At 38.3% G+C, this 26360-nt stretch overlaps 1 protein-coding gene across 1 annotated transcript in view; it reads left to right on the forward strand.

Moving 5' to 3' along the window:
• The window catches only part of SRFBP1 (serum response factor binding protein 1), a 64717-nt gene extending 47247 nt beyond the window's left edge, over positions 1-17470 (forward strand). The window contains exons 5-8 of the mRNA XM_081089135.1: positions 7754-7835; positions 8877-9588; positions 11223-11260; positions 16258-17470. Of these exons, the coding sequence (XP_080945261.1) occupies positions 7754-7835; positions 8877-9588; positions 11223-11260; positions 16258-16442 (1017 nt within the window). The 3' untranslated portion in view covers positions 16443-17470. The remainder of the gene's footprint in view (positions 1-7753; positions 7836-8876; positions 9589-11222; positions 11261-16257) is intronic.
• The last annotated feature ends 8890 nt before the right edge of the window (positions 17471-26360 follow it).

Genomic DNA, 26360 nt, shown 5'->3' on the forward strand with positions numbered 1-26360 from the left:
TGGATGTTTCTATCTCTCTCTCCCTCTTCCTTCCTCTCTGAAATCAATAAAAATATATTAAAAAAAGAGCTTTTGCATTTTTAGATTGTTGTTTATATTTCTATGTACATTCTCAAAATGGTTTTCAAAATTGAACACCAAATGCTTTGTGCTCACAATAAATACCCATATGCCAAAATAAAAATTTTCCATTAAAAAATTAGGTGTTTTCCCTTTTTTATTTAATTTATTTGAAATGGAAGAAACTGGAGGTGTGTTAAACCACAGTTTCCTGAGAATTTTCCATGGCAAACATTGTGTCAACTTTAAATAAGGAAACCTGTGGTTTCTTTCATACCCCACAATATTGTGAGGACTTTCATGCAGGTGTAAAAACTATTTGCTCACAGAGACTACTTAGTCTTTTAGCTTCAAAATAAATTTATTTAAATTTAAGATGTATGACTCTATTTGAAAATTTTCTGTAAACTTCCATAGCATTTTCTGTCTCTCTATGAAGTTTATCACACTCTGCCTTGGAATCGTTATTTGTGCATTTGTCTTAACCTTTTAAATTAGTGCAAGATCATAAACCTCAAAAGATGGTGTTTGTCTTCAAGACCATACCTTCACATCATAAGTCATGTTATATAAATGCAAATATAAGCATGAGTAAATATAAAGAGGGAGATGTAAGTGAGGAAAGAGGATGGACTGGAGAGAAATTAAAGAGAGAGAAAGAAGGTCTCATGGCAGGGCCTGCCTGCTTATTCTTGTGAGCTCCTACACTTAGCCTAGTGCTTTAAACAAATTGCAGCAGAGTCCCAAAGCACGACCAAAGGTGTGAGCCTGAGCCCGCTTGCTTCACAAGCCTCTTTTTTTAAATGTTTATATTTGATCTCTTTCCCAAAAGGTTTGAAAGGGCCTTGAAGTTGGGTCACAAAATGAAAGTTATCTCAAATAATTTGGAAGAAAACTTGTTTCTCAACAACTTCTCATTCTAGACTGAATTCAGAAACCTTACTTTGATACATGTAGTTCTTAAATTGTTTATTTAAAGAAAGTTAGTTAAAAATACCAATTTTATAATTTCAGCAGTCATTTAAGTAAACATTTCTCTTAAGTAAAAAAAAATGTGAAATTAATACTTTAAACTTTTCTTTAAGTTTATTCTTCAAAAAGCAATTAAAAATCATTTATTTAATTGTTTAAATATAAATTTTAAGAATTTGTAAGGGGAACACAGACCAAAGATTTTATTTAACAATTATACTGTCTTGACTTGATTTCAATATTACCTATCAGTTTCCTAACTCAGACCTTTTTCTTTTAAACTCTCTGCTGTTATATATGGCTGCATAAACTATATACTGCACAACTCTAATTATGTGAATGGCAGTCCTGGATTATGCAATGCAATGGCTCTTTTTGAATCAATTTAACTTCTTATTAACCTGGTATTTTCCCCCAAATAAGTCCTCCTCAAAGGTTGCAACATAAAAATATAGTTAGAGAGGAAGACATAAATAAGAATAACATCTTCATTTATTAAATTAATACATAATTGTAAAATTTAAAACTTACTCTAGAGCAGCAGTCGCCAACCTTTTGGACCTCACCGACCACCAGTGGTCCATGGACCACCAGTTGGCCACCACTGCTCCGAAGGTGTCCTTAAACCAGCGGTTGCCAACCTTTTGGACCTCACGGACCACCACTGGTCTGTGGACCACTAGTTGGTAAGCACTGTTCTAGAGCCTTTAAAAAACATAGAATTTCCAGAATTTGGATCATTAAGTCACTCTAGGATATTTTTCAGGGCAGAGAAATAACATTGGTAAATGAACTCGGCGATAAAATGATTCTTAACAAAACAGTATTTACCTAGAGTCAACACTAGATGTGCAGGTATTACCACTACTCTTCTAAAACTTTTTATAACTAAGATGGAAAGTTGTAGCTAACTCTGGAAAGAAAAATACCCAATTCATCAAAGCTTTTAGCAAGTTGTCAAAGCAGGGATTTGAGAACAGTGGTAGATGTTTTGAGCAATTCTACGTGAATACATTTAGTCAAAATCTATTAGAATTCCCAGAATTTTTTATCTAAAAGCATGTGAAATTAACCCATGTGATGAGAATAGTCACTTTCTAATTTGCCTATTTTACAAATACAGATGTTCATATGTTGGAGATTATATTTGAAACAAATATTTTGTTGCTATATACTGAAGAAAGCAGTTACAGATAAATAGTTGTTGCTGCAGTATGTTCTTTTCTCGTGGAACCTGAAAGAAGGGCAGGACTCTAGAGTGCATATGGTTGGTTGTATAATGAATGTATGGGGCTGCATTCCCATAAAACTTTATTTTAAAAGATAGGCAACAGGTGACAGCTGGCCAGCTTGCCTACCACCGGATATAAGAGTCAAATACTTCTACAAGATTTTTTGTGAAAATGACAGGTCTTTATTAGTTTTTCCCCACTTTCAAATTAAGTTGATTACTCTTTAAGCATTAGCTGTTGACTTCTTGTGTGGTCTGTAAGGATTTCTATCTCGTTCCTCCTCCATGTCATATCTATCTATATAAAAGCCTAAGCAACCATCGCGACTGAACAGGCTGTGTGAGGCGACCTGGCCGGCAGTGGGGTTAGTGAGGGGCGACCAAATGACTGAGCAGCAGGCTGCATGGGGCAACCAGCCGGCAGGGGGGTAAACCGGCTGTCAGACATCCCCTAAGGGATCCTGTATTGGAGAGGGTACAGGCTGGGCTGAGGGGACCCCTCCCCCCATGCACGAATTTTGTGCACCGGGCCTCTAACGTAATATATGTAGACTAGAGGCCCGGTGCATGAAATTCATGCACTGCAGGTGGGGGGTCCCCTCAACCTGGCCTGTGCCCTCTCGCAGTCCGGGACCCTTCAGGGGATGTCTAAGCCAGCAGTCAGACATCGCTCTCACAATCCAGGGCTCTCGCAGTCCAGGACCCCTCTCTCCTTACTGCTCACCTGCAGTAGAGGCGGGAGAGGCTCCTGTCACCGCCACTGTGCTTTTCAGCTATGAGCCAGCTGAGCAGTACTCCCCCTGTGGGAGTGCACTGACCACCAAGGGGCAGCTCCTGCATTGAGCGTTTGCCCCCTGGTGGTCAGTGTGTGTTATAGCGACAGGTCATTCCACAGTTCGGTCGATTTGCATATTAGCCTTTTAATATATATTAGTGGCCCGGTGCATGAAATTTGTGCACATTAAAAGGGAATAATTAGAGGAAATATTTTAATATTGCTATTTGTCCTTTCTCTATAATAAAAGTGTCAAGAGATGAAAGAAAATTAGCAAAATGTATATGAAAATCTTCCTCCTGTTAGAGTCTGGGGTGCGCCGTGGGACCCAGAGTGAAGTGCCAACCCTCCCGCGTGTGCCTTGAAATTGTGTAAGACCCAGACCTGGCCAGCCCCACCCCTGTCAAGCCCCGCCGGGTTGGGGGGCGCAACCTCAGGTCCACTGACCTGGCGCCGGGCTGGGGGGGCACAGCATCAGGTCCCATGTTCCGGTGCCAGACGGGGGGCTTAGTCTTAGGTCTCCCGTGAAGCCCCGCCAGGTGTGGGGGTGCAGCCTCAGGTTCCCCAGCCCAGGGCAAAGAGCGCGGCCTGAGGTCCCCTGTTCCGGCACTGGGGCAGGGCGTGTGGCCTGAGGTTCCCCAGGCCAGGGCAAGGGGCGCTCCTTGAGGTCTCCTGTCAAGCTCCGCCGGGTGGGGGGTGCGGCCTGAGGTCCCCCAGGCCAGCACTGAAGTCCCCCACCAAGCCCCGCTAGGCTGGGGCGCAGCCTCAGGTCCTCTGGCCCGGCTCCACGCAGCCTCAGTTCCCTGCTGATCGCTCGTTATGGGAACCCCGCCTCCACTGTGGGCGGAGTCATTTGTGACAGCATGATGGTTAATTTGCATATTACCTCTTTATTATATAGGACTAATAGGATTACATACAAATTTAGATTAAACGAACATTTTGTGATTGTTATTTTAACTTTGTCATGTAGTGAGTGATTACTTTACCCTTTCCATAATATTTCTATTTCCTATCGTTTATCATTGTTATGTTTGTTTTGTTAGTTTTCTGTGTTCTCTCTAGCATAGCACCAAACCCCTCAACACTTACTGAAATCTCCTCTAAAAATATTTAATACACAAGGTGTTCTAATTCTAAATCTTCTGTCACTATACTGGGCATTTCTTTTGCCTGGATCTCTTCTTTGTTATATCCCATGCCTTCCTCATTTGCTGGATCCTTCATATTAGTGGTGAGGCATTGGCTACGTCGTGGGAGAATGATTCAATGGATGTGAACTTTTTTAAACCTTGTATGTCTCAAAGTATTTTTATTCTTACCTAGTTTGAAAATTATTTTCCTACAGCAATTTAGAAGCATTGCTTTATTGTCTTTTAACCTCTGATCCTGATTCCTAAATTTGTGTATGTGAGTGTATGTGATATAATTATTATTTTTGTGTGTGTGATTTGCTGTGTTTGTTTGCTTTTTTCTTCTGAAAGCTTGTAAAGTCAGTATTCTGATGTGACTATTTTCATATATTGTGTTGAGCCTTTTCAACCTGAAAAATTATGTCCTTCATTGGACATAAAAGCTGTGCTACAGTTTTTAATATGCTTTCTGTAAAGTTCAAGCAAGCATGTTTGACCCATAAACTTCAGCATTCGAGCTTGTCACTGAGTGACTCAGGATACCAGCAAAAGGCTTTCTTCCCAGATTCTCTCATATCTCTTTAAGGTGGATAAAATGGGTAAGAAGTCCAGTGTTGCATCAGGAAACCTAGAAATGTACTGAAGAAACAGAAGACTGATTTGATACTGTATGTAATGAATGGTCTCCCAGTGGACTACATTTCTTAGAGAAGGTTGAACAGAGATGTGTAAGAGTCACAATCAAGGTATATTAGTTACCCTAAGGTTGCTATAACAAAATGCCACAAATTAGATGGTTTAAAACAACAGAAATTTATTCTCTCATGATTCAGGAGGCTAAAATATGAAGTCAAGGTGTCAGTAAGGCTATATACTTCCTTAGAAGGTCCTAGGAAAGAACCCTTCCTTGCTGCTTCCAACCTCTAGTGTCCCTAGGCCTTCCTCGGCTTGTGGCAGTTTAACTCTAATCTCTGCCTCAGCCTTCTTCATTCTCTGTCTCTCTGTGCCTCTGTAACCAAATGTTAGGGCCCACCCTAATCCATTGTGATCTCTTAAATTAAATCTGCAAAGATCCTGCTTCTAAATAAGGTCACATTCTGAGTTTCTAGTTGAACATAAATTTTAGGGGAAGATTATGCAGCGCAGTACGCAAGGTAATTAGATAGTAGCAGGAAGTCCTGGCAGAGGATTTTCACCAGGTATAATCTGAAGACATTATTCTGGGTGACATTACCTAGATTAGTCTTCTAAACAGTAGATTTCAAACTGCCACCATCTTGCTTTTACTTAGATATTCAAAAGTTTATATTACTTGCAAGGGAAAAAACCTTATATTGGGTTATTTAACATTGTAGGATAAATTTAAAATAAAGATGTTTGAAGCTGGTAGCTCTTCTTTCACACACTAGTGAAATTTATTCACTTGCTTTATGGAATGTTTACTGAATGCCAACTATTAACCGTTATTGTTCAGCACTGGGTCTAAGCAGGGGTGGAGAATGTCTGGCCCACGGGCCATATAAGGCCTGCAAAATCATTTGGTCTGGCCCTGCCAAGGCATTAGGGATGAGTTAATTAAATGTTTGACCAAATATAGCAGGCTAATTTTTAAGCTGATAATTTTGGATGGCCCTCGAAAATGTTATATATATCCAAATGGCCCTTGGCAGGAAAATAAAAGGTTCCCTGAACCTGGTCTACAGCAATGAAGAACATAAAGTGTCTGCCTTACTGATATGCAAATATCTGCACTGGCATGAAGTATTAGGTGATATGAAATAAATGAGGAATGGTGGAAAGCATTGTGTTAGTTTAGGCAACACTTTAGCAGAGACCTGAATACAGTGAGATGATCAACCATATATATATATATATTTGGGAGTAGAGTATTCCAGGTAGGGAAGATCTTGCAATGGAAAAGCCTAAGTATCAAGAACAGATAACATGATCTGGTTATATTTTAAAAGCTCACTGTGACTGTTAGAGGGAAAATTGGCTGTAGGGGAACAAAATGCTAAAGAGAGTGACCAGGTATGAAATTATTGCATTTGTCCAAGTGAGAAGACCGTTGGTGAGTTGGTGAAAGGTAGTAAGAGTAGAAATGGTAAGAAGTGAGTATATTTTGCAGTTGGAACCATACGATTTGCTGAAGGACTAATTATGAGATGTAAAGGAAAGAAAAATACAGTAGAAGAATCCTTAGAGTTTTAGGCTTGTGTAACCAGAAAAGTTAAAATTACTTACAATAAGATGGGAAAGCCCTAACTGGTTTGGCTTAGTGGATAGAGCGTCAGCCTGCGGTCTCAAGGGTCCCAGGTTCGATTCCAGTCAAGGGCATGTACCTTGGCTACGGGCACATCCTCAGTAGGGGGCGTGCAGGAGGCAGCTGATCGATGTTTCTCTCTCATCGATGTTTCTAACTTTCTATCCTCCCTTCCTCTCTGTAAAAAATCAATAAAATATTTAAAAAGAAGCCGAAACCGGTTTGACTCAGTGGATAGAGCGTCGGCCTGCGGACTGAAAGGTCCCAGGTTCGATTCCGGTCAAGGGCATGTACCTGGGTTGCGGGCACATCCCCGGTGGGGATGTGCAGGAGGCGGCTGATCGATGTTTCTCTCTCATTGATGTTTCTGACTCTCTATCTCTCTCCCTTCCTCTCTGTAAAAAAATCAATAAAATATATTTAAAAAAATAAAAAGAAAAAGAAATGAGATGGGAAAGTCTATAGTAAAAGTGGGCTTGAGAAGAAAATCAAAGAATTATACAACTATCAAGGAGGTGGTTGGATATATGAGTCTGTAGCCCAAATTAAAACTGGAAGTAGAAATTTGGAAGGTGTTAGCCTACAGATGATATTTAAAGCAGTTAACCCGCATTATGAATTTTCTAAATTCTTAAATACATTAAATATGATGTGTAATCTGTTCCTGTTCAGTCATCATCAAATATTTATAAAGTTTTGGCTGTAAGCCAGGCACTGTAGTGGAAGGTTCTGAGAATGCAATAGTGATATTGGACATTCAAAGTATATAGAGGATTAGATAATTTCTAGGTGTATATTAAATGAAAGTTCAAACATTATATAGTCATAAGTTATATCACCGAGCTTAATACTATATATCATTTGATTCCTTCATATTAATTTAGTCTTAACTTGATCTTTTCAGTTCTTTGAAAGCAGGAGCTATATTATACTTTTTAAAAAATATATATTTTTTATTGATTTCAGAGAGGAAGGAAGAGGGAGAGAGATAGAAACATCATTAATGAGAGAGAATCATTAATTGACTGCCTCCTGCACACCTCTTATGGGGGATCAAGCCCACAACCAGGGCATGAGCCCTTGACTACAACCGAACTCGGGACCTTTTGGTCTGCAGGCTGACGTTCTACCCACTGAGCCAAACCAGCTAGAGCGATATATTTTTTTATACTTTTTAAAAATCACATGTGATGCCTACCACAATTTTAGAAAGACATTAAGTACCCAAACAATATTTATTCATTGATTACACAATAATTATAATTATCTAAGGACAGTGGTATTTTTATCAGCGTGAATTTTATTGTTTCAATTTGCAGCCTGAATCTACTGCGACTGAAAGAGCAATTGCCAGATTAGCAATGCACCCTCTTCTGAAGAAGAAAATAGATATGCTTAAAGGTATGAATTAAAGCCATGTACTTATTAATGCATTTGTGCATATTATTTTGAAAAATGGCTATTGATTTATTTGTGTTTTTGGTTCTTTTGCCTTTCATGGACCTTTTCTGTTATAAATATCTCTTTCAAATATTTCCATATGTATGAGTAGAGGCTTGAAAATATGGAAGGTATCTGATACCTAAAGTATTATCTAACTATCAAGAAGGTGGTCTGTAGCCCAAGTTAATTCATATTTTTTTCTAAATTCTAATATTTGAATATATGTAATTTATATTCATGATTATATTGAATACAATTGATTTTCTAATTATTGATGTAATTCATATTATTTTTGATGTGTCTGCTACTTAGCCATATGATTTTCATTTATGTGCATGTGTATTATAAAATGTATTGAAAGAATTAAATGCTTTTGTCACAGATTGGAAGATATTTTTATGTCTGAATATTTTTATGTCTGAAAGCCAATTCATAATGCTCTACAATTATATCAATGCATTATTCCTATAGAAATTAAAGTTATCATTTTGTTTTATTTATTTGCATTCAGTAAAGTTTTTACTGTTCTTCGAGACTCCAAGGCATAAAATGATGGGTTTTTCTCATTTTATGTTTTAAATGGATACTCCTGAGCTTTCTTACTCGAAGTTTGGTTTTTAAAAAGTCAGTAGCTTTCTTTATAAATTCAGACTGTTTGTTATATATATATATACTCATGCACCACTTAACAACAGGAATAACATTCTGAGAAATGCATCATTAGGCGATTTCATAATTATGCAAACACCATTCAGGGTACTTACACAATTAGATGGTATGGCCTCCTACACACCTAGACTCCATTATAATGTCATGTAACCACTGTCATATATGGCGTCCATTGTTGATGGAAATGTCATTATGTGGAGCGTGATTGTATTTAATATAATATATAAATTAGCCCAAGTGTTCCTAAATAATATAAGGAATATTAAACTAAACATTGATATTTTGTGTTGTTTCAGTGTTGAAACAAGTTGTGTGCTATTTTTCTTGCAGCTGCCGTCAAAGCCTTCAAAGATGCAAGACAGAATGATGCTGAAGTTAAGTCATCAAGGAATGCTTCAGAAGAAAATCATTCCAAGGACACTTCATGTTCAAATGATAATGCCATTAAGTTGCAGCATGAAAGTGCTATTATCAGTGAGCAAAAAGACAAGGAAGCCAAAATATTAGCAAAGAAACCAATAAATAGTTCAAAAGAAAAAGTAGTCAAGATGGAACATGGACTCAAAACAGTGGATATTCCAAATTCTCCATCACAGCCTTCTGAAAAGGATCCTGTAGTTCCCTCTGGACAGCAGAAGATGCCTGCTGACCCCAGAATGAAAACATTAAGTCAAAACCAAGAAAAGAAAGCCTTTGATAGTTCACTTGGTGATAACAGTGATGGAGAAGAATCACATGAAGAAGAGAAGGAATATTTTGATGATAGCACAGAGGAAAGGTTTTACAAACAGTCTTCCGTGTCTGAGGATAGTGATAGTGGAGATGACTTCTTCATTGGGAAAGTCAGACGGACACGAAAGAAGGAAAGTAATTGTCCTTCTTCAGTTTTGGAACAAAAATCTCCCAAAAAAGTGTTCCCTGAAGAAGATATACTTGAAACCCGTGAGAGTATAAGAAATGACAGAAACAAGCCAAGTACAGAAGCAAGGAAGTTTGAATCAGTGTTTTTCCATTCTTTATCTGGATCTAAAAGCTCTAGAAGGTAATTATATTTTTGTATTCTGAAATAATTATTAGTTTTTAATTTTTAAAAATATTACATATTTATACATCCTAATAGTGAAAGAAGAGACTACCTCCCCTCCATAATTCTAGTTTATTCAAACTACATCCTGTGACTTGGATCTCTCCCACTTTATATTAGGATAATATATACAAAAACACAAATGTCAATGACACATTTATATCCAGCTTCATAAGAAAATGAGATGTTATAGCCAAATAATTTTTCAAGCTAATTTAAGTTTATCCCTTCAATTATCAAAGTTTTAAAAATTTGAATTAGCTTTTGATAAATAACTTTTGAAAATGTCTCACATAGTTCACTCTTTAAACAAAATGAATAAAAATGTGGTGGGTTTTTTTGTTGTTTTGTTTCTGTTAACCTATGGCCATTATTGTAACCATCCATCATTTTATTATGTATTTCTATTTCAGTACAGCTGCTTGCACTAACACCGGAGTTTTTCCAGAATGCTTTTTTATGTTTGTTGATGCTGCTGTCTCTGTCTCTGCTATTAAATACCACTTTTCACAGCTGTTCTGTTTTAAATCAATAAGTTTATTTTCATTTGTAATTTTAATCAGGTAGGGGTATCTTTACACATGGCAAGCTTATTTCTTCATTATTAGCTATTTTCTTCAGTGAACTGTTTTTCTATATATTTAGAGGTCAGGGATCATTTTAATACAATAGAAAACTGATATTGAAAGAAGTTTAAGAAGAGTATGGAAGCTGTAGCCGGTTTGGCTCAGAGGATAGAGTGTCAGCCTGGGAACTAAAGGGTCCCAGGCTCCATTCCGGCCAAAGGCCACATGCCCAGGTTGCCGGTTCGATTCCCCCCACCCCCAGCAGGTTGTATGCAGGAGGCAGCCAATCAATGATTCTCTCTCATCATTGATGTTTCTATCTCTCTCTCTCTCTTCCTCTATGAAATCAATCAATCAATAAATAAATATAAAGAGTATAGAAAAGACACACAACCATCTTTGGAGCCTTGAAAATAATTAACATCTCCCAAACCTGCCTCGAAAGTCAACATTTTTTTTCTCACTTGAAAATAACATATCACTATCCCTTTTCTTTCCTACTAAATGTAAGTCTTAATTTTTGTTATAATGACTCATTCCCCCTGTGAAAAGATTTTTTGAATTCTTTGTCTAGATAGACCTCAAAAATAGACACAAGGTAACCATAGGATATTAAGTTAGAAGATTTTTTCTTTTTAAATTTTATTTTTCAATTACAGTTTATATTCAACATTATTCATTTCAGGTATACAGCATAGTGGTTAGACAATCATATGCTTTACAGAGTGTTGCCCCCAATATTTCTACTACCCACTTGACACCATGCATAGTATTTCCTCTGCTATACTTTATATGTCTGTGACTGCTTTATAACCACCAATCTGTACTTTTTAATCCCTTCATTTTTTTCATCCAGTCACCCAAACCTGTCCCCTCTGGCAGTCATCAGTCTGTTCTCTATATCTCTGTGTTTGTTCTTTAGATTCACATGTAAGTGAAATCATATGGTATTTATCTTTCTCTGACTGTTAAATCAGAAGGTTTACTTATCTTTTAAAAATCCTAATGATGTTTTTCTTCTTTTAGGAATTACAGAGAACAGGCTCCAAAAAGCAACACCCCAGGTATGTTATTAATGGCTGGTTAACCTCCATATGCAATAAAGCAATGCTTTGTCAAAGTGGAAGGATGAAAAATTCTCATTGTTCAATAGCCTCAATGAATTATGTACCCACAGAAATGGAACTAGAGCATCTTATAATTACCATCTTATAATTTAAGTTGTTTTATTTCCCTATGTCCTGTCATTGGGAAAGATATAGACAAATCTTATTAGGAAATATTGGGTGTATTTAATTTATCTTGAACTAAATTAATGCATTCTTTAAGTAAATTATTATATGAGCTCTATCTTAGTCAACACTGTGCTGTTAAACATTCAGTAACAAGTATGTTACTTTCTGGGTTGAGAGTAAAATCAAAGTTTTTGGTGTGTTTTTTTCTTTTTTAATCCTCACCTGAGGACATGCTTAGAGAGAGGAAAGGAAGGAGGGAGAGAGAGAGAGAGAGAAACTTTGATCTGTTGCCTTCTGTATATGTCCCAACTGGGGACCTAACCCACAACCCAGAGATGGGCTCTGACCAGGAATCAAACCAGCAAACTTTTAGTGTACAGCACGATACTCACCCAGCTGAGCCACTCTGGCCAGCTCAAAGTGTTTTTAAATTAATTTATAACAAATCAAGTTTAATATATTTGGGTCGGCTGACTTCTGTGCATATTCCAAACTCTCACTGATTTAAAAACAATAAAAATTTGTTTCTCACTCACATCACAGTCCAGCATGAATCAGCAGAGGGGCATAGTCATTCAAGGATAAAGTTTCATTTGGATTCTTCCTCTTGCAGTTCCCAGATATTCTCCATTTGGCCAACAGAAGGGAATAAAGTACATGGAAAATTTTGCAGAAGGTTATCATGGGCCAGGCCTTAAGTGGCAGAAATCAGTTCTGTTATCATTTCATTAGCCAAAATTCATTTATATGACCCCATATCTAGCCACATGGGAGTTAAGAAATGCAGACTGACTCTGTGGCTAGGAAAAAAAAATAAAGTGGAATTTCTTGAACAGATAATCACATAATCACCATCCTTTTGATCACCAGATGCCCTTTTTTTTCCTCCCACACGTAGAGCACACTGACCTCCTTCCCAACAAAGCCAACCCAAAAGCTCATCCAGCTCAGCCCAGGATTATTCAGTGATGCTGTGGTGCAGCAGCATCCACAGAATAGTCATGGATGTGACTGCTCTGAGTTTAGTGACCTGTACATGAAAAAAACAAACTGGCCCTGGCCCTGGCCACTGGCTCAATTGGTTGAATGTTGTCCAGTGTACCAAGGGTTCACTGGTTTGATTCCCAGTCAAGGCAAATGCCTAAGTTTCAGGCTCTGTCCCCAGTAGGGGGTATGCAGTAGGCAGCCGATTGATCTTGCACTCTCACATTAATGTTTCTTTTTTTCCTCTCTCTTCCTCTCCCTCCCTCCCTCTAAAAATAAATAAAAATATTTTTTAATAAAACATAAAAATTTGGCACTAGCTTAGCAGTTCATTGATAGATGGTAAGAAAATAGATATCTGAGACTGAAAATGAGCATTTGTGTGCTAAAGATAGATAAAACAGTTGGCAATGAAAACTTAGGAAGCAGGCTTCATGTTTTTGGAGTTTGGGGGGTAAGTGATTAGAAATTATAAAAGATAAGTATACTGATGGCTCTTTGGCATTATACTACAAAAAATAAAGGAGAGACAATAGAAGCTTTCATTGGCTGTAACTCAAGTTACATGGCCTCAGTTAACTGTTGTGTGACGGGAAATACATTATGGTTGTGCACCTAGAAGGAAAAGAAGACCAAGTTTGGTAAACACGAGGCCATCTGCCTCATTTACCTTATTTTCACAAACATAGGATAACTAAACTAAAGCCACACCCATTTTTTCCCTGAGGAGACCCATGTGAAAGAGATTTTTTTTGTTTATTTTTGCTTAACTTTTTAATTCATAATACTTACCAATTTACTCACATGTGCAAATTTACTTTGCATAATTATAAAAAATATTAGTTTAGAAATACTGTCTCATTCAAATCTGTTATCATGAAACAGTTCCACTTAACATTTAAACTCTTCATTCTTCATCACTAGAGCCACTCTGAGTATTATAAATTTCTGGAGCACATGGTGATTTGTATAAAATATGAATGTGTACATGATATTTTGGAAACTGTATGCAATCCTATCTAATAAAAGAGAAACATGGTAATTAGCGTATGACATCTACCCTTCCCATTGGCTAATCAGGGCAATATGCAAATTAACTGCCAGCCAAGATGGCGGCCGGCAGCCAGGCAGCTTGAAACTAAAATGAGGATTGCTTGCTTCAGTGACGGAGGACTCCAACGTTCCCCGCCTGCCGCTGCAGGCCTCTGACCTGCAACTCTAAGCAGCTATATAACAAATATAGAAGCTAAACAAAACCCCAGAAACCTGCTTTAGTTCGCCGGGCTTCAGCCAGCAGGATCGCAACATTGTAAACAAAGGCCAGAAACCACTTTCAGCAGCGGAGGCCTAAGAGCTGGAGCCAAGCCTCAAAGCTAAAGCTGGCCCAGAATTAAAAAAAGAAAAAAGAAAAAAAGGAGTGGTTGGGAGCTTCCGTCACCCACCAGCCTGAAAACAGCCCTCAGACCCTCACCCAGGCGGCCAGGCACCCCAGTGGGGACCCCCACCCTGATCCAGGACACCCTTCAGGGCAAACCAGCCAGCCCCACCCATGCACCAGGCCTCTATCCTATATAGTAAAAGGGTAATATACCTCCCAGCACGGGATCAGCGGAGCTGTGAGGCCTCCCGGCACTGGAATCAGCATGACAGGGGGTAGTGCCCAAACCCCCTGATTGCCCTGCAGCTCTGTGTGTGACAGGGGGCGGGGCCATAACTTCCCTATCCGCCCTGCTCTGTTCGTGACAGGGGAAGGCACCCCAACTCCCTGATCAGCTCTGCTTTGTGCCTGATGGGGGGAGCTCCCCAACCCCCTGATCACCCTGCGGCTCTGTGTGTGGCAGGGTGCAGCGCCCCAACCCTCCCCCCCCCCCGCCCCCATGGGCCCTCCTGTATGTGTGACGGGGTAGAGCCATAACCTCCCCATCGGCCCTGCCCAGAGTGTGAGAGTGGCAGCGCCCCAACCCCCTGATCGGCCCTGCTCTGTGGGTGATAGAGGGCGGCGCCCCAACCCCCTGATGGGCCCTGTTCTGTGCGTGACAGGGGGCAGCGCCCCAACCCCCTGATTGGCCCTGCTCTGTGAGTGACGGGGCAGTGCCCCAACCCCCTGATTGACCCTGCTCTGTGCATGACAGGGGGTGGCGCCGCAACCTCCCCATCGACCCTGCCTTAAGTGTGACAGGGGACGGTGCCCCAACCCCCCAATCGGCCCTACCCTGAGCGTGACTGAGGGTGGCATCGCAACCTCCCGATCCGCCCTGCTCTGTGCATGACAGGGGGCGGCGCCCCAACTCCCCAATCGGCCCTGCTCTGAGCCCGACCAGTGGCTGCACCTAGGATTGGGCCTGCCCTCTGCCACCCGGGAGCAGGCCTAAGCCAGCAGGTCATTATCTCCCGAGGGGTCCCAGACTGCGAGAGGGCACAGGCCGGGCTGAGGAACCCTCCTCCCCCCGAGTGCACAAATTTTTGTGCACCGGGCCTCTAGTTATTTATAAAACACCAGAGACCCAGTGCATGGATTTGTGCACCGGTGGGGTCCCTTGGCCTGGCCTGTGGGGATCAGGCCGAAACCCGCTCTCCGACATTCCCCGAGGGGTCTTGGATTGCGAGAGGGCACAGGCCAGGCCGAGGGACCCCACCAGTGCATGATTGGGGCCGGGGAGGGACTGCAGGAGGGCTCCAGGGCGTGTCCAGCCCATCTCGCCCAGTCTGGATCCGCCAGACCCCAGCAGCAAGCTAAACTACCGGTCAGAGTGTCTGCCCCCTGGTAGTCAGTGTGCATCATAGTTAATAGTCGAATGGCAGCTTAGGCTTTTATATATGTAGATTATCCCATTTGCTTTTAAAGGAGATCTTTAAAAGGCTTTTGATAGTGATGTCTAAATTGAAGTGGAGAAATTATGCATCCTATGTTAAACTTAATACATCTATCTATATTAAACTTTTTGCCTCCCTGTTTCTTAATTTTTTTTTTGTCCCCCCCCCCCCCATTTCTTTCTGATTCTATAAACATGCATTGATTCAGGTCTTTTCAAGCTAGTATATCTCTCCCAAACAGTAGTTGGTTCAAGGTAATGTAATTGAAGTGCCTCATAATATAAGATGCCATAAGGATTAGAACAGGGGTCCTCAAACTACGGCCCGCGGGCCACATGCAAATACAAATACTGTTATTTGTTCCCATTTTGTTTTTTTTACTTCAAAATAAAATATGTGCAGTGTGCATAAGAATTTGTTCATAGTTTTTTCTTAAACTATAGTCCGGCCCTCCAACAGTCTGAGCGACAGTGAACTGGCCCCCTGTTTAAAAAGTTTGAGGACCCCTGGGCTAGAATATAAGTTGTCAATCTCATATCTTTTGTAGCTTCATGATTAAGACAAAACTTTGTCTTGTATTGGAGTAGATTTAGTAATTTACCTTGTAGTAATAACTTTGTTCAGTAACAGAAGGGAGTGAAATCAATAAATCTCTTTTAAAAATAAATCTCTCCTATCAACATTGTCAGATGCAGTATCTTAGTAAAGACGTGTGCTTTCTGGCTACATCTGATTCACACACAGATTTCATAAGCAAATGATATTTCTTAAGATATCACAGCATATATTAAGAGGCAAGGAATATACATCCACTTGCAAGGATAGGAAGCATGTGTCCCAACATTTACTGCTAATGTATATTTCAACTTCAAACTGTGCTCTATTGGACTTAGGTTTAAAATGAGGTATTCCATTTCAGTAAAACTAAATTTCTTCTTAAGTACTGATTTGAGAAGATAAAATATATATTTTGTGCATGTTTTTTGGGTATATACTTAGTTTTCATTATTTTTGCTTCCTTCTCCCAGGTTTTCAGCAAAATGACCCTCAACTCAAAAATCAGTTTATTAAGAATGCACCAAGAGGACCAGAAAATACAAAACAGCAGACACAGCTGCCTCTTCATCCTTCATGGGAAGCAAGCAGGAGGCGAAAAGAGCAGCAATCTAAAATTGCTGTGTTTCAGGGGAAAAAAATTACGTTTGATGATTAATTAGTACCTCTTTTTGTGAACTTTTCCATCTAAAAAATTGTTTTCCTTCTTTTTATTTTTTACCATCCCATTATTTAAACTCGTATTTGGATAAGTCTTTTTGGAGGAGGTATAGAAATCAGTTTGTTGTGTTTATTTCTCTTTTTTAAGTATGTTCAAGTTATGTTTACATAAATCTTGCACAAATCTACTGCATTAGTTGGTTTTTAAAAATATGCCCAGAACGTTCCCTTTAGAAAAGAATTTTGAGATTATTAGTCAGATTTCCTCAGTTGTGCTTATCATGAAGTATATTTCACTGGATTAGGTCTGTGTTTCTTTGCCTTGAGAATAAAAGTTGAGATATATTTAAAATAATAATTGAAAACTATGAGGAAATTACAGCTATTTAAAGTAGATAACCTCTGCTAAAAGTTATTCTTGTTAGTAAAACTAAGATTAAGATAGTAATGTTTGGCCCTGGCCGGGTAGCTCAGTTGGTTAGAGCATCTTCCCAGTACAACCAAGGTTGTGGTTTCAGTCCCTGGTCAGGGCACATACAAGAATTAACCAATGAATACATGAATAGATGGAACAATAAATTGATGTTTCTTTCTCTAATATCAATAAAAAAAAGAGAGAGTAATGTTCATTTGGGGTACACAGGTAATAAATTATACAAAAAATATTAATATTGTTATACAAAAAATATTAATATTATAGCTTTAACTAGTAATGATCTTGTACTTTTTGATTGTTTTAGTTTCCCAGGATAATTTTAGATTTCTGAATATTCTAATTATTTAAGTAACATATTGTTTAAATGTAGCAACACAACCAAAAATTAGTTTTCTATTTCACTGCATATAAATATTTCTGTTAAATTCAAAATGTTTGACACCTAATTACGTGGCCATGTGCTCTTATAGAAACATTTTTGAGGAATCATAGATTGAAGGAGTTATGATTAAAAGAGCATTTCTACAGTAGCTGAACAGAAAGATTATAAGATGACTCACTGAGGAGGGGGCTACTCTGTACATCATAGTATTTCTATTAAAAGAAAAATTAAGATTTTAAAAATCCTTTCAAGCCCGACTGGCATTGCTCAGTGGTTGAGCATCAACCTATGAACCAGGAGGACATGGTTCAATTCCTGGACAAGGCACATCCTGTTTTTCAGCAAAATGCAGGCACATCCAGTAGAGGGCGTGCAGGAAGTAGCCCATCAGTGATTCTCATTATTGATATTTCTATCTCTCCCCTCTCCCTTCCTCTCTGAAAGCAATAAAAATGTTTATGTGTGTGTGTGCACGCACACACATATATATACATAAATAATAAAATCTCTTCAAAAGTTAATGTCAGGGAAAGCCTTCTGATTAGCAGGAATTCACAAGCTCTAGAGAGTCATTTCTACATTTTCCATGAGCTTAAAAATTTAGATAACTTGAGCAATGGAATTCAAGATATTGTGTGGAAAGAAAATTATTTCTGTGTTGAATGCAAAATTTGTTTTTTTTTCTTTCAAATTTTATTTTGACATAATTTCAGTTATGTTAGATTGAAATTAATTTCAATTATGAAAATTTATTACAGTAAAAAAGTGAAAGAAAAATGTCTCTGTGTCTACCCAGATTTAGCCAAGCTACTAAGTTGAGAATACTATTTTCCAGACTGCCAAGTCTGCTTAAGACTTTACCCCAAGCCCTAACCGGATTGGCTCAGTGGATAGAGCATCGGCCTGCAGACTCAGGGTCCCAGGTTCGATTCCAGTCAAGGGCATGTACCTTGGTTGTGGCCACATACCCAGTAGGGAGTGTGCAGGAGGCAGCTGATCGATGTTTCTCTCTCATCAATGTTTCTAACTCTTTATCTCTCTCCCTTCTTCTCTGTAAAAAATCAATAAAATATATTTTAAAAAGAAAAAGACTTTACCCCAATTGCAAGGAGTTAGGGGCCAACTACAAAGTTAGAGAGAAGAGCCCACACAAGACCACTCTTACTTCTGACACCAATTGCAGGTTCGGAGGTGGTATGTGGGGAGGGGGATGGATGGAGGTTTCCCCATACACTGAGGTTCAATAATTTCGCTAGAAAAACTTGTAGAGCTCGCTGAAACCTATTCACAAAGTTTACCTATCACAGGGAAAGCACACAAGTTATAAACAGCCATAGGAAGAGAAGCATAAAGCAATATCTATGAGGGTTCTAAATGCAAAGCTTCTCTTGTCCTCAGGACATATTATCATTGTGCCATCAAATGCAGATTGCCAATCTGAGGAGCTTTCTCAAGGTTTTGTATCCAGGATTTTTACTGTGCCTTCAATATTTAGGGATGATTGATTGATTGCTTACATAATTGTTCCAAAGGGACTGATACTACATGACCCAAGCCCCTGTGGTAAATCACATGGTTTGTCTTTTTTTAGTGTAGCCAGCTCCTACCCTAATCAAAGATAGTCCAATCAGGTATGACAGATTACCTTCAAGAAGGTGAAGGCAAAGACAATTATTTTCTTCAGCAAGGCCGAGGTTTTTACCACACTCTATCCTGCACCCAAATTCCGTAAACTTTTATTGCATTAACATTTTACTGCATTTTCTTTACATGTACTTTTCATCTTTCACCTCCCTCTCATTTTCCTCCTACTCCTTCTCCTCCTATTTATCCCCCTCTCTTTCTGTCCTCCACTCTTTCTCCCTCTCCAACTGCTTTCTTGTTCTCATCCTTTTCCCATTTCATTTTTCTTGTTTCCTTCTCTCCCCTCCACCCTTTATATTCTCTCTTTATAAACAGTCATTCTCTATTCTCTTGTATTACCACAGTCCAATTATCAAATGCTCAGATTTTTCCAATTGTCCCCATGTCTTTTTACAACAGAAAAGCCAACATCATACCTTACATTCAGTTGCCATATCTCTTTAGTTGATAATAGTTTGAGTCTGTTTTAGTATTTTATGACATTGACATTTTTCAGAAGTACTGAGCATTGTCCCTTTATTTGGGTTTGTCTGATGTCCCCATTATTAAATTCAAGTTAGGCACTTTGGGCAGGAATATCACAGGAGGGATGTTGTATTTATCCTAGTGCGTATTAAGAGGCAGGTGGTGATGTTGATGTGACCTATTACTGGTGATGTTAATTTTCTTGTTTCAGGTAGTGTCTGAGATTTCCCCACTGGAAAGTTAGTATTTTCCTCTTTGTAATGAATAATTATTTTTAGGGAGGTACTTTTAGACTATAGACTATTCTAAAACTTTCACTGACTAGTTCTACCATTCAGCCGTAATTCTTAACTGAAACAATTACTGCTAGAGTAAAAGAAAAACGTTTCTTGTTTCTACAAATACTAGCTGGCTTTTTATATTAAGGAAGAACTATTCAGTTTTTAAATTTATTTCATTGTGATCTCATGGATAGCTCTATTTTTATTGGTTATTTTTTATTTGGTTGTGTCTAATATTGGCTTATAAGGTTTAGAATATACATCTTTATCACAGTCTGATCTACAGTACACTTTTTTTAAAAATTGATTTCAGAGAGAGGAAGGGAGAGGGAGAGAGAGAAACATCAATGATGGGAGAGAATCATTGATTGGCTGCCTCCTGCACACCCCCTGCTGGGGATCGAGCCTAAAACTCCAGGCATGTGCCCTGATCAGGAATCAAACCATGACCTCCTGGTTCATAGGTTGACATTCAACTAATGAGCCATACTGGCAGGGCAGTACACTTTAATTTTCTTCCTCCCAGCCTTTGTTTTGTTATTTACATACATTTTGCTTCTGCTTGTAACCCTATTATACATTGTTATTGTTTTTGCTGATAATAGGCCGGGAATGCTGCTAAACATTCTATAGTATATACAACAAAAAATTATCAAGGTCAGAATGTCAACAATGCTAAGGTTGGGAAACCTTAGTGTAGGGCTCATTTGGCCCCATTACTAAGTCACTATCTTATGCTTTGTCTGTAAGGAAATCTTTCTGTTGTGTCTGGTGAGAACACAAACTATTCCTGGGACTGTAAGTTCTTGGTATTGTTCCTCTATTTTCTAGTGATTTTTTCCCCTGGCGTTGGTAGATTCTTCATATGCATTGTATAGATCAGTCTTATATGATCAACTTGAAGGAACCCTTCTGTACATCTAGGACCCTTTCTGTGCATCTTCCTCTTCTGTATTTTTCCTCCCACAATCTAGTCAAATTAGCTTATCTAAACACTGAACTACCAGGTAGTGAGCTGAAGCACTCAACTTATTTGGTTTTTTATCCTGTACAGCTTTTTTTGTCCATTATCCCAAAGCCTTTGTTTTATAAATTTTATTAAGTTTTCTAGTTGCTTAATGTAGAAGGGCAAATCTGGTTTCAGTTATTATGTAACAGTCAGAAATAAAAACCCCTTATTTATTTTGATACTCAAATTGTCCTTAATTTGACCACTGGGAGCCTTTCACAATATATTTACTTATTTTCTCAACAGGAGAATACACAGAAGTTAGTTTCAGAATTGCTAATAATGCCTCTGTAAAACAGAAGTCCATTAACCAAACTTCAGTATATGTTCAGAATGCTTTTTTCTTTAGCCTGAGGGCATATGGTCTCAAAACTAAGTTTGGAAGTTATCTGGGATGATGTCAGCAAAAATGGTGGAGTAAGAGCATCCAGAAACTTTTCTCACTGTCAGAAGCAATGAGAAAACTGTCCATATCGTCAGAATCAACTTTTTCAGAGCTATGGAATTAACCAAAGGCTTACAGCAATCCAGGGAGTATTTTCAAGAAAAATGGCTTAATGTTCATAAGAATAGTGACCTTTGTGACATTTTAACTTGCCCTACTCTCGTCCCCCACTTCTCATATAACCTGGTAGTCTTGAAAACCAGCAGCTGACAGCCACTGGGGGTCAGCTTCATAGATATATTATCAGAATTGTTATTATTTGACTACTTTGGTAGTTCACTGGAAGGCTCCTCTTGCAAATTTGTCTTGTGTCAAAGAGCTTGCCCAGTGCATAAAGCCATTTCCTGAGATCACTTAGAAAACAAAGAGAGGCAATTGTTCAACATCATAGCTGCCTGAGACAGTGAATAACTCTTGGGGCAAACAAAAATTTCATCAAAAAGCTTAAAAAGAAATATGAAGAATTTAATATCCTTGGGAAATCTGATAAGTTCTGACATATTTCTTGGAATTAAGGAAGTCACATGCTTAACACTGTGCATGTTCAGGAGAAAGCTGAAGATGCCCTAAACCAGGGGTGGGCAACCTTTTTGTGAGCGCTTGCCAAAACCAGCAAAATCTCTGACTCAAAATTCTTCTGTGTGCCAACCCTAATTTTTTGAGAATACGTTACGCCTACTTGATATCTCTTAAGCTGTACGTATGTGAAGAACCTTGAAGAAATAATAAAATTCATTCGAGCGACAAAAACACAGTATATGATGATGAAAAATATGTTTATTTTTTAATGTATACATGTACACTGATAGTCGGACAGAAAATTTCATGACTCCATTTGATATTATCAGTGGGACTTTTGCTGGTGCATCACTGATGACAGAGATTTTACATCAGGTTTATATTTCGTGACCTTCAGAGATATGCACGAACTACTACTTTCATCCGTCAGGCTGCTCCTATTACGAGACATAACAAAATTCATCACTGAGAACAAAGATTCACAAGCGTATGTGGATGAAACCAAAACATTGGTTGGATCTAGGAAGGCAGGGAGAGTTAAGGCAGAGGCATAGAAATTGCTCTTCCCCTCTCTCGTCAATCCATGTCTATGGTCTTTAAGGTAACTTGTTATGTAAAATTATTTATCTAAGATGCACCTACACTGAATTTATCTGAAAAATAAAAAAGTCGATATTAAGAAGAAAATTGTAAATGGAAGATTATAAGAGAGGGTTTTGCGTGCCAGCAAAAGTTACTGGCGTGCCATGTTTGGCACGCGTGCCAGGGGTTGCCCACCCCTGCCCTAAACTCTCATCTCTGGTTGGCTTACACAATACATATTTTTCACTGCTAGAGAAAGGACTTATATGTCGAAAGGACACAGTAGATAGCTTGCACAAGCAGGAAATGAAGGCTCAGGTGGAATTGTCAACTTTTTGGCCAAGTGTTGAAGGTGTGTCCCAGCACACAGAGCCCTGTCAACAAAATCAGGGAAGTATTGATTCCAAGAATTTAAGGAAATTTCTGTCCAGTTATTAGTATACTACTAAGTTAATGAAGTAGAGGCGTCAGTGGCATACATAACAAAGAATACAGACATCACAAAAATAGTTTTAAAAGTCACTAAACAACAAAAGCCAGTAACAACGATGTGGGGAAAGGGACTGTAATTTCTGGAGTTGCAATATTATATTTAAAATGTTCAGTTTTCAAGAAAACAAGATATACAGAAGCAAAGTCTGGCTCATATACAGAGGGAAAAAAGGCAATCAATAGAAACTTCTTGAGGAGACCCATACTCTGTATTTATTCAACAATGACATTAAATAAGCTATTTTAAATATGTTCTGAGAACCAAAGGAAACCATGTCTAAAGAGCTAAAGAAAGTCGGAGAACAGTGTCTCACCAACTAAAGAATATCAATGATGAGATAGAAATGATAATGAGACAAAAAGAAGCAGCAGCTGAAAAACACAGTAAGTGAAGCAAAAATTAGCAGAAGGGCTCCACAGCAGACTTGTGCAGGCAAAAGAACGATAAGGTGAACCTACATTTATGCCAATTAAGGTGATCCAGTCTGAGGAACAGGAAAAAACCCTAAAATGAACAGATTCACAAAGACTTGTGGGATACCACCAAGTGTGCCAACATAGGCATAATGAGAGTCTCATATGATGCCACATTTCCACTCATAGCTGTATACCTTAAGAGAATTGTTCAAGGGTCAACTGTACATAAATGGAGTTATTCAGCCATATAAAGGATAGAAGTATTGATATATACATTGGCAATGGATGAACTTTGGAAACATGTTCAAACAAAAACTTGAACATGAATATTCATGGTAACATTATTCGTAATAGCTAAAAGAGGAAACAAGTACCCAACATATGATTGAATAAACGAAAGTAAATATAGTTGCTTCTTGAACAGCACCGGTTTGAATTGCATGGATCCACTCAATATGCAGATCTTTTTAATGAATACCTGCATTTTTTATTTGTAGTTGGGAGTCTGTGGATGTGGAGGGCCGCCTGCATTGATCTATGTATGCCATTTTATATAGAGGATCTGTGAATTTTGGTATCCATGGAGAAGAAGGGATTCTGGAACTGATTTTTTTTTTTTGGATTGATGAATGTGTGCTGGAATTGGATGGTGGTGGTGGCTCAGTTTTCTCAGCATACAAAACCCCACTGCATTGTGCACTTTAAAATGTGAATATTATGGTATGTGAATTGTATCTCAATTTAAAAAAAATAATAAAGTTATCTGGGTTTGTGCTTTCTCCCTCCTTTTTTCTATGTAGTACTTCATTTGAAATGTAATTTTGGTCATATGTTTCTGATGGTATATAATTTTAAGTATTCGTCCTTCTTTCTTGCTAATTTGACTCATTTTTTTCTTTATGTATGTAAAACATTAACATTTTCTACAAGTCAAAGCCACACAATGCACTATTCTCAGAGAATTGGCAACTCCCTACTTTCCACCTCATCCCCATACATTCCCTTTAGATAATCAATCTCATTAGTCCCTGGTGTATCTTTGCTGTGTTCACTTGCACAAACACATGTATGTACATTTTGTTATTTCCTCTTTTTTATACAAAATTTAGCATTCCCTAGATGCTTTCATGAACTTTGCTATTTTTCATTAAAAATATATCCTGGAAATCACTGAAAATCTGTTCATTAAAATATTCATTTAAAACAAAACAAACTTTATAGTATTTCATTTGGGTAATCTTATCAGTTTATTCAACCATACATCAATGTATGGGTATATAGATTATTTTTCATAGTTTACATTTACAATGTTGCAAAGAAAATATGAAAAACAGATGCATTTTCATATTGTGGGTATGTTCCTAGAGCTAAGAATGTTATGTTGGAAGGTAAATGCATTTTTAAAATTGCCAAATTTTTCTCCGTGAAGGTTGTACCAATTTGTATTTCTACCAGAAGTGGATGAGAGGCTTGTTTCCTCACAAGCTCTCCAACAGAGTTTGGTGTTTTTACATTTTTATTTTCACCAGTTGGATGAGTGAAATATAGTTTTACTGTGTACTTTTCTTATGGGTACAGTTGAATACTTTTTAATTTTAAGTTTGAGTCAATTTTTGTGAATTTATTGTCTTGCCCTTTTTTTCATTGGTGAGGAGTTACTTCGTTTTGTTTTGTTTTGGGTTTTTGTTAATCCTCACCCAAGGATATTTTCCATTGCTTTTCAGAGAGAGAGTGGAAGGGACAGAGGAGGGAAGGGAGAAACAGAGAAACATTGATTTGAGAGAGACACATCGATTGATTGCCTACAACACGCACTCTGACCAAGGGCGGGGAGCAAACCCATAACCCAGGTACATGCTCTTGACAAATCAAACCCACTACTCTTCAGTGTGCAGGCTGATGCTCTAACAACTGAGCTGCACTGGCCAGGGCTAGTGAGTTGTTTTTTGTTTTTGTGTTTTCCCCCTGATTTTTAAGATTTATTTTTATATTAAAATAAATACTAGCCCTTTATCTGTTATATATATTACAAATATTTTTTCCAAATTTGTCAGTTGTCTTAGATTTCCTTTTTATCATGCTTGTCTGCCACTTACTAATATGTAGTTAGATATATCATTTCTCTTTTCATTTTCTTCTGTTTCATTTTTGCATATGGATTTGGAATCACAGTTAGAAAATCTTCCTCTACCATTGTTTGACTTTTACTTTATCTGATATCAGTGTTGCTGCTCCTGCTTTCTTAGTGTTGCCATTTCCCTGGAATACCTTTGACTATCCTTTTATTTTTAGCCTTTCTGTTTTATGCATGTCTCTTGAATAGAGCATACTATATAGTTGGGTCTTTATGAAAGTTGAAAATCTTTCCTTTTGATAAACACATTAAACCCTTCCAAAATTGTTGATAACATGAATGTGCTTGCTTTCAATTATCAGACTTATGCTGTAATAATTCATTGTTTCTCTTTATAATGTGCTTGCTATGTTTTATATTTTAAAAAATCCCTAAATTTGGTATTTAGGGAGGTTAACATTTTTGTTTTAGTAGTTATCTGTGCTTACAACTTGTTTAGTGCCCTTAGTTCCTTATTTCTTTTATCTATAATTTGTAGTGTCAATTTTTAATAACATTTCTTAAATTTTACTTATCTAAATCACAGTTAATGAGTTTATTCTACTTTCCTTGTTTCATCTCCATTCTCCTATTTTTAGGTGCATTGTTTTTATTTTATTAGAACATACAACACAAGGCATAGAGCACTGTTACATAACATTATAAGCCCAGTGCACAAATTCGTGTACCAGTGGGGTCCCTAGGCCTGGTCTGCAGGACTGGGCGGAAACTGGCTCTCAGGCATCCCCTAGGGGTCCTGGATTGCGAGAGGGCGCAGGCCAGGGGAGAGACCCCACTGGTGCACCATCAGGGCCGGGAGGGACACGGGAGGTTGGCCAGCCAGGGAGGGACCACGGGAGGGCTCCAGTCCCCATCAGCTGAACCCCAGCAGCAAGCTAACCTACCAGTCGGAGCGTCTTCCCCCTGGTGGTCAGTGCACATCATAGGGAGCTGTTGAGCGTCCTTAGCATATCACTAGCATATTACGCTTTGGTTGAATAGACGATCAGAAAACTGGACACTTAGCATATTAGGCTTTTATTATATAGGATTGTTCTTAGTTTTAATCTTATTTTTGCAATTAAGTTATATTAAAACTAAATTGCTAAAGTTTTCCCACTCTTTTTTGTT

Source organism: Myotis nattereri (genome assembly GCF_964212035.1).
Source record: "Myotis nattereri genome assembly, chromosome: 4".
In the NCBI taxonomy this organism is placed as follows: domain Eukaryota; kingdom Metazoa; phylum Chordata; class Mammalia; order Chiroptera; family Vespertilionidae; genus Myotis; species Myotis nattereri.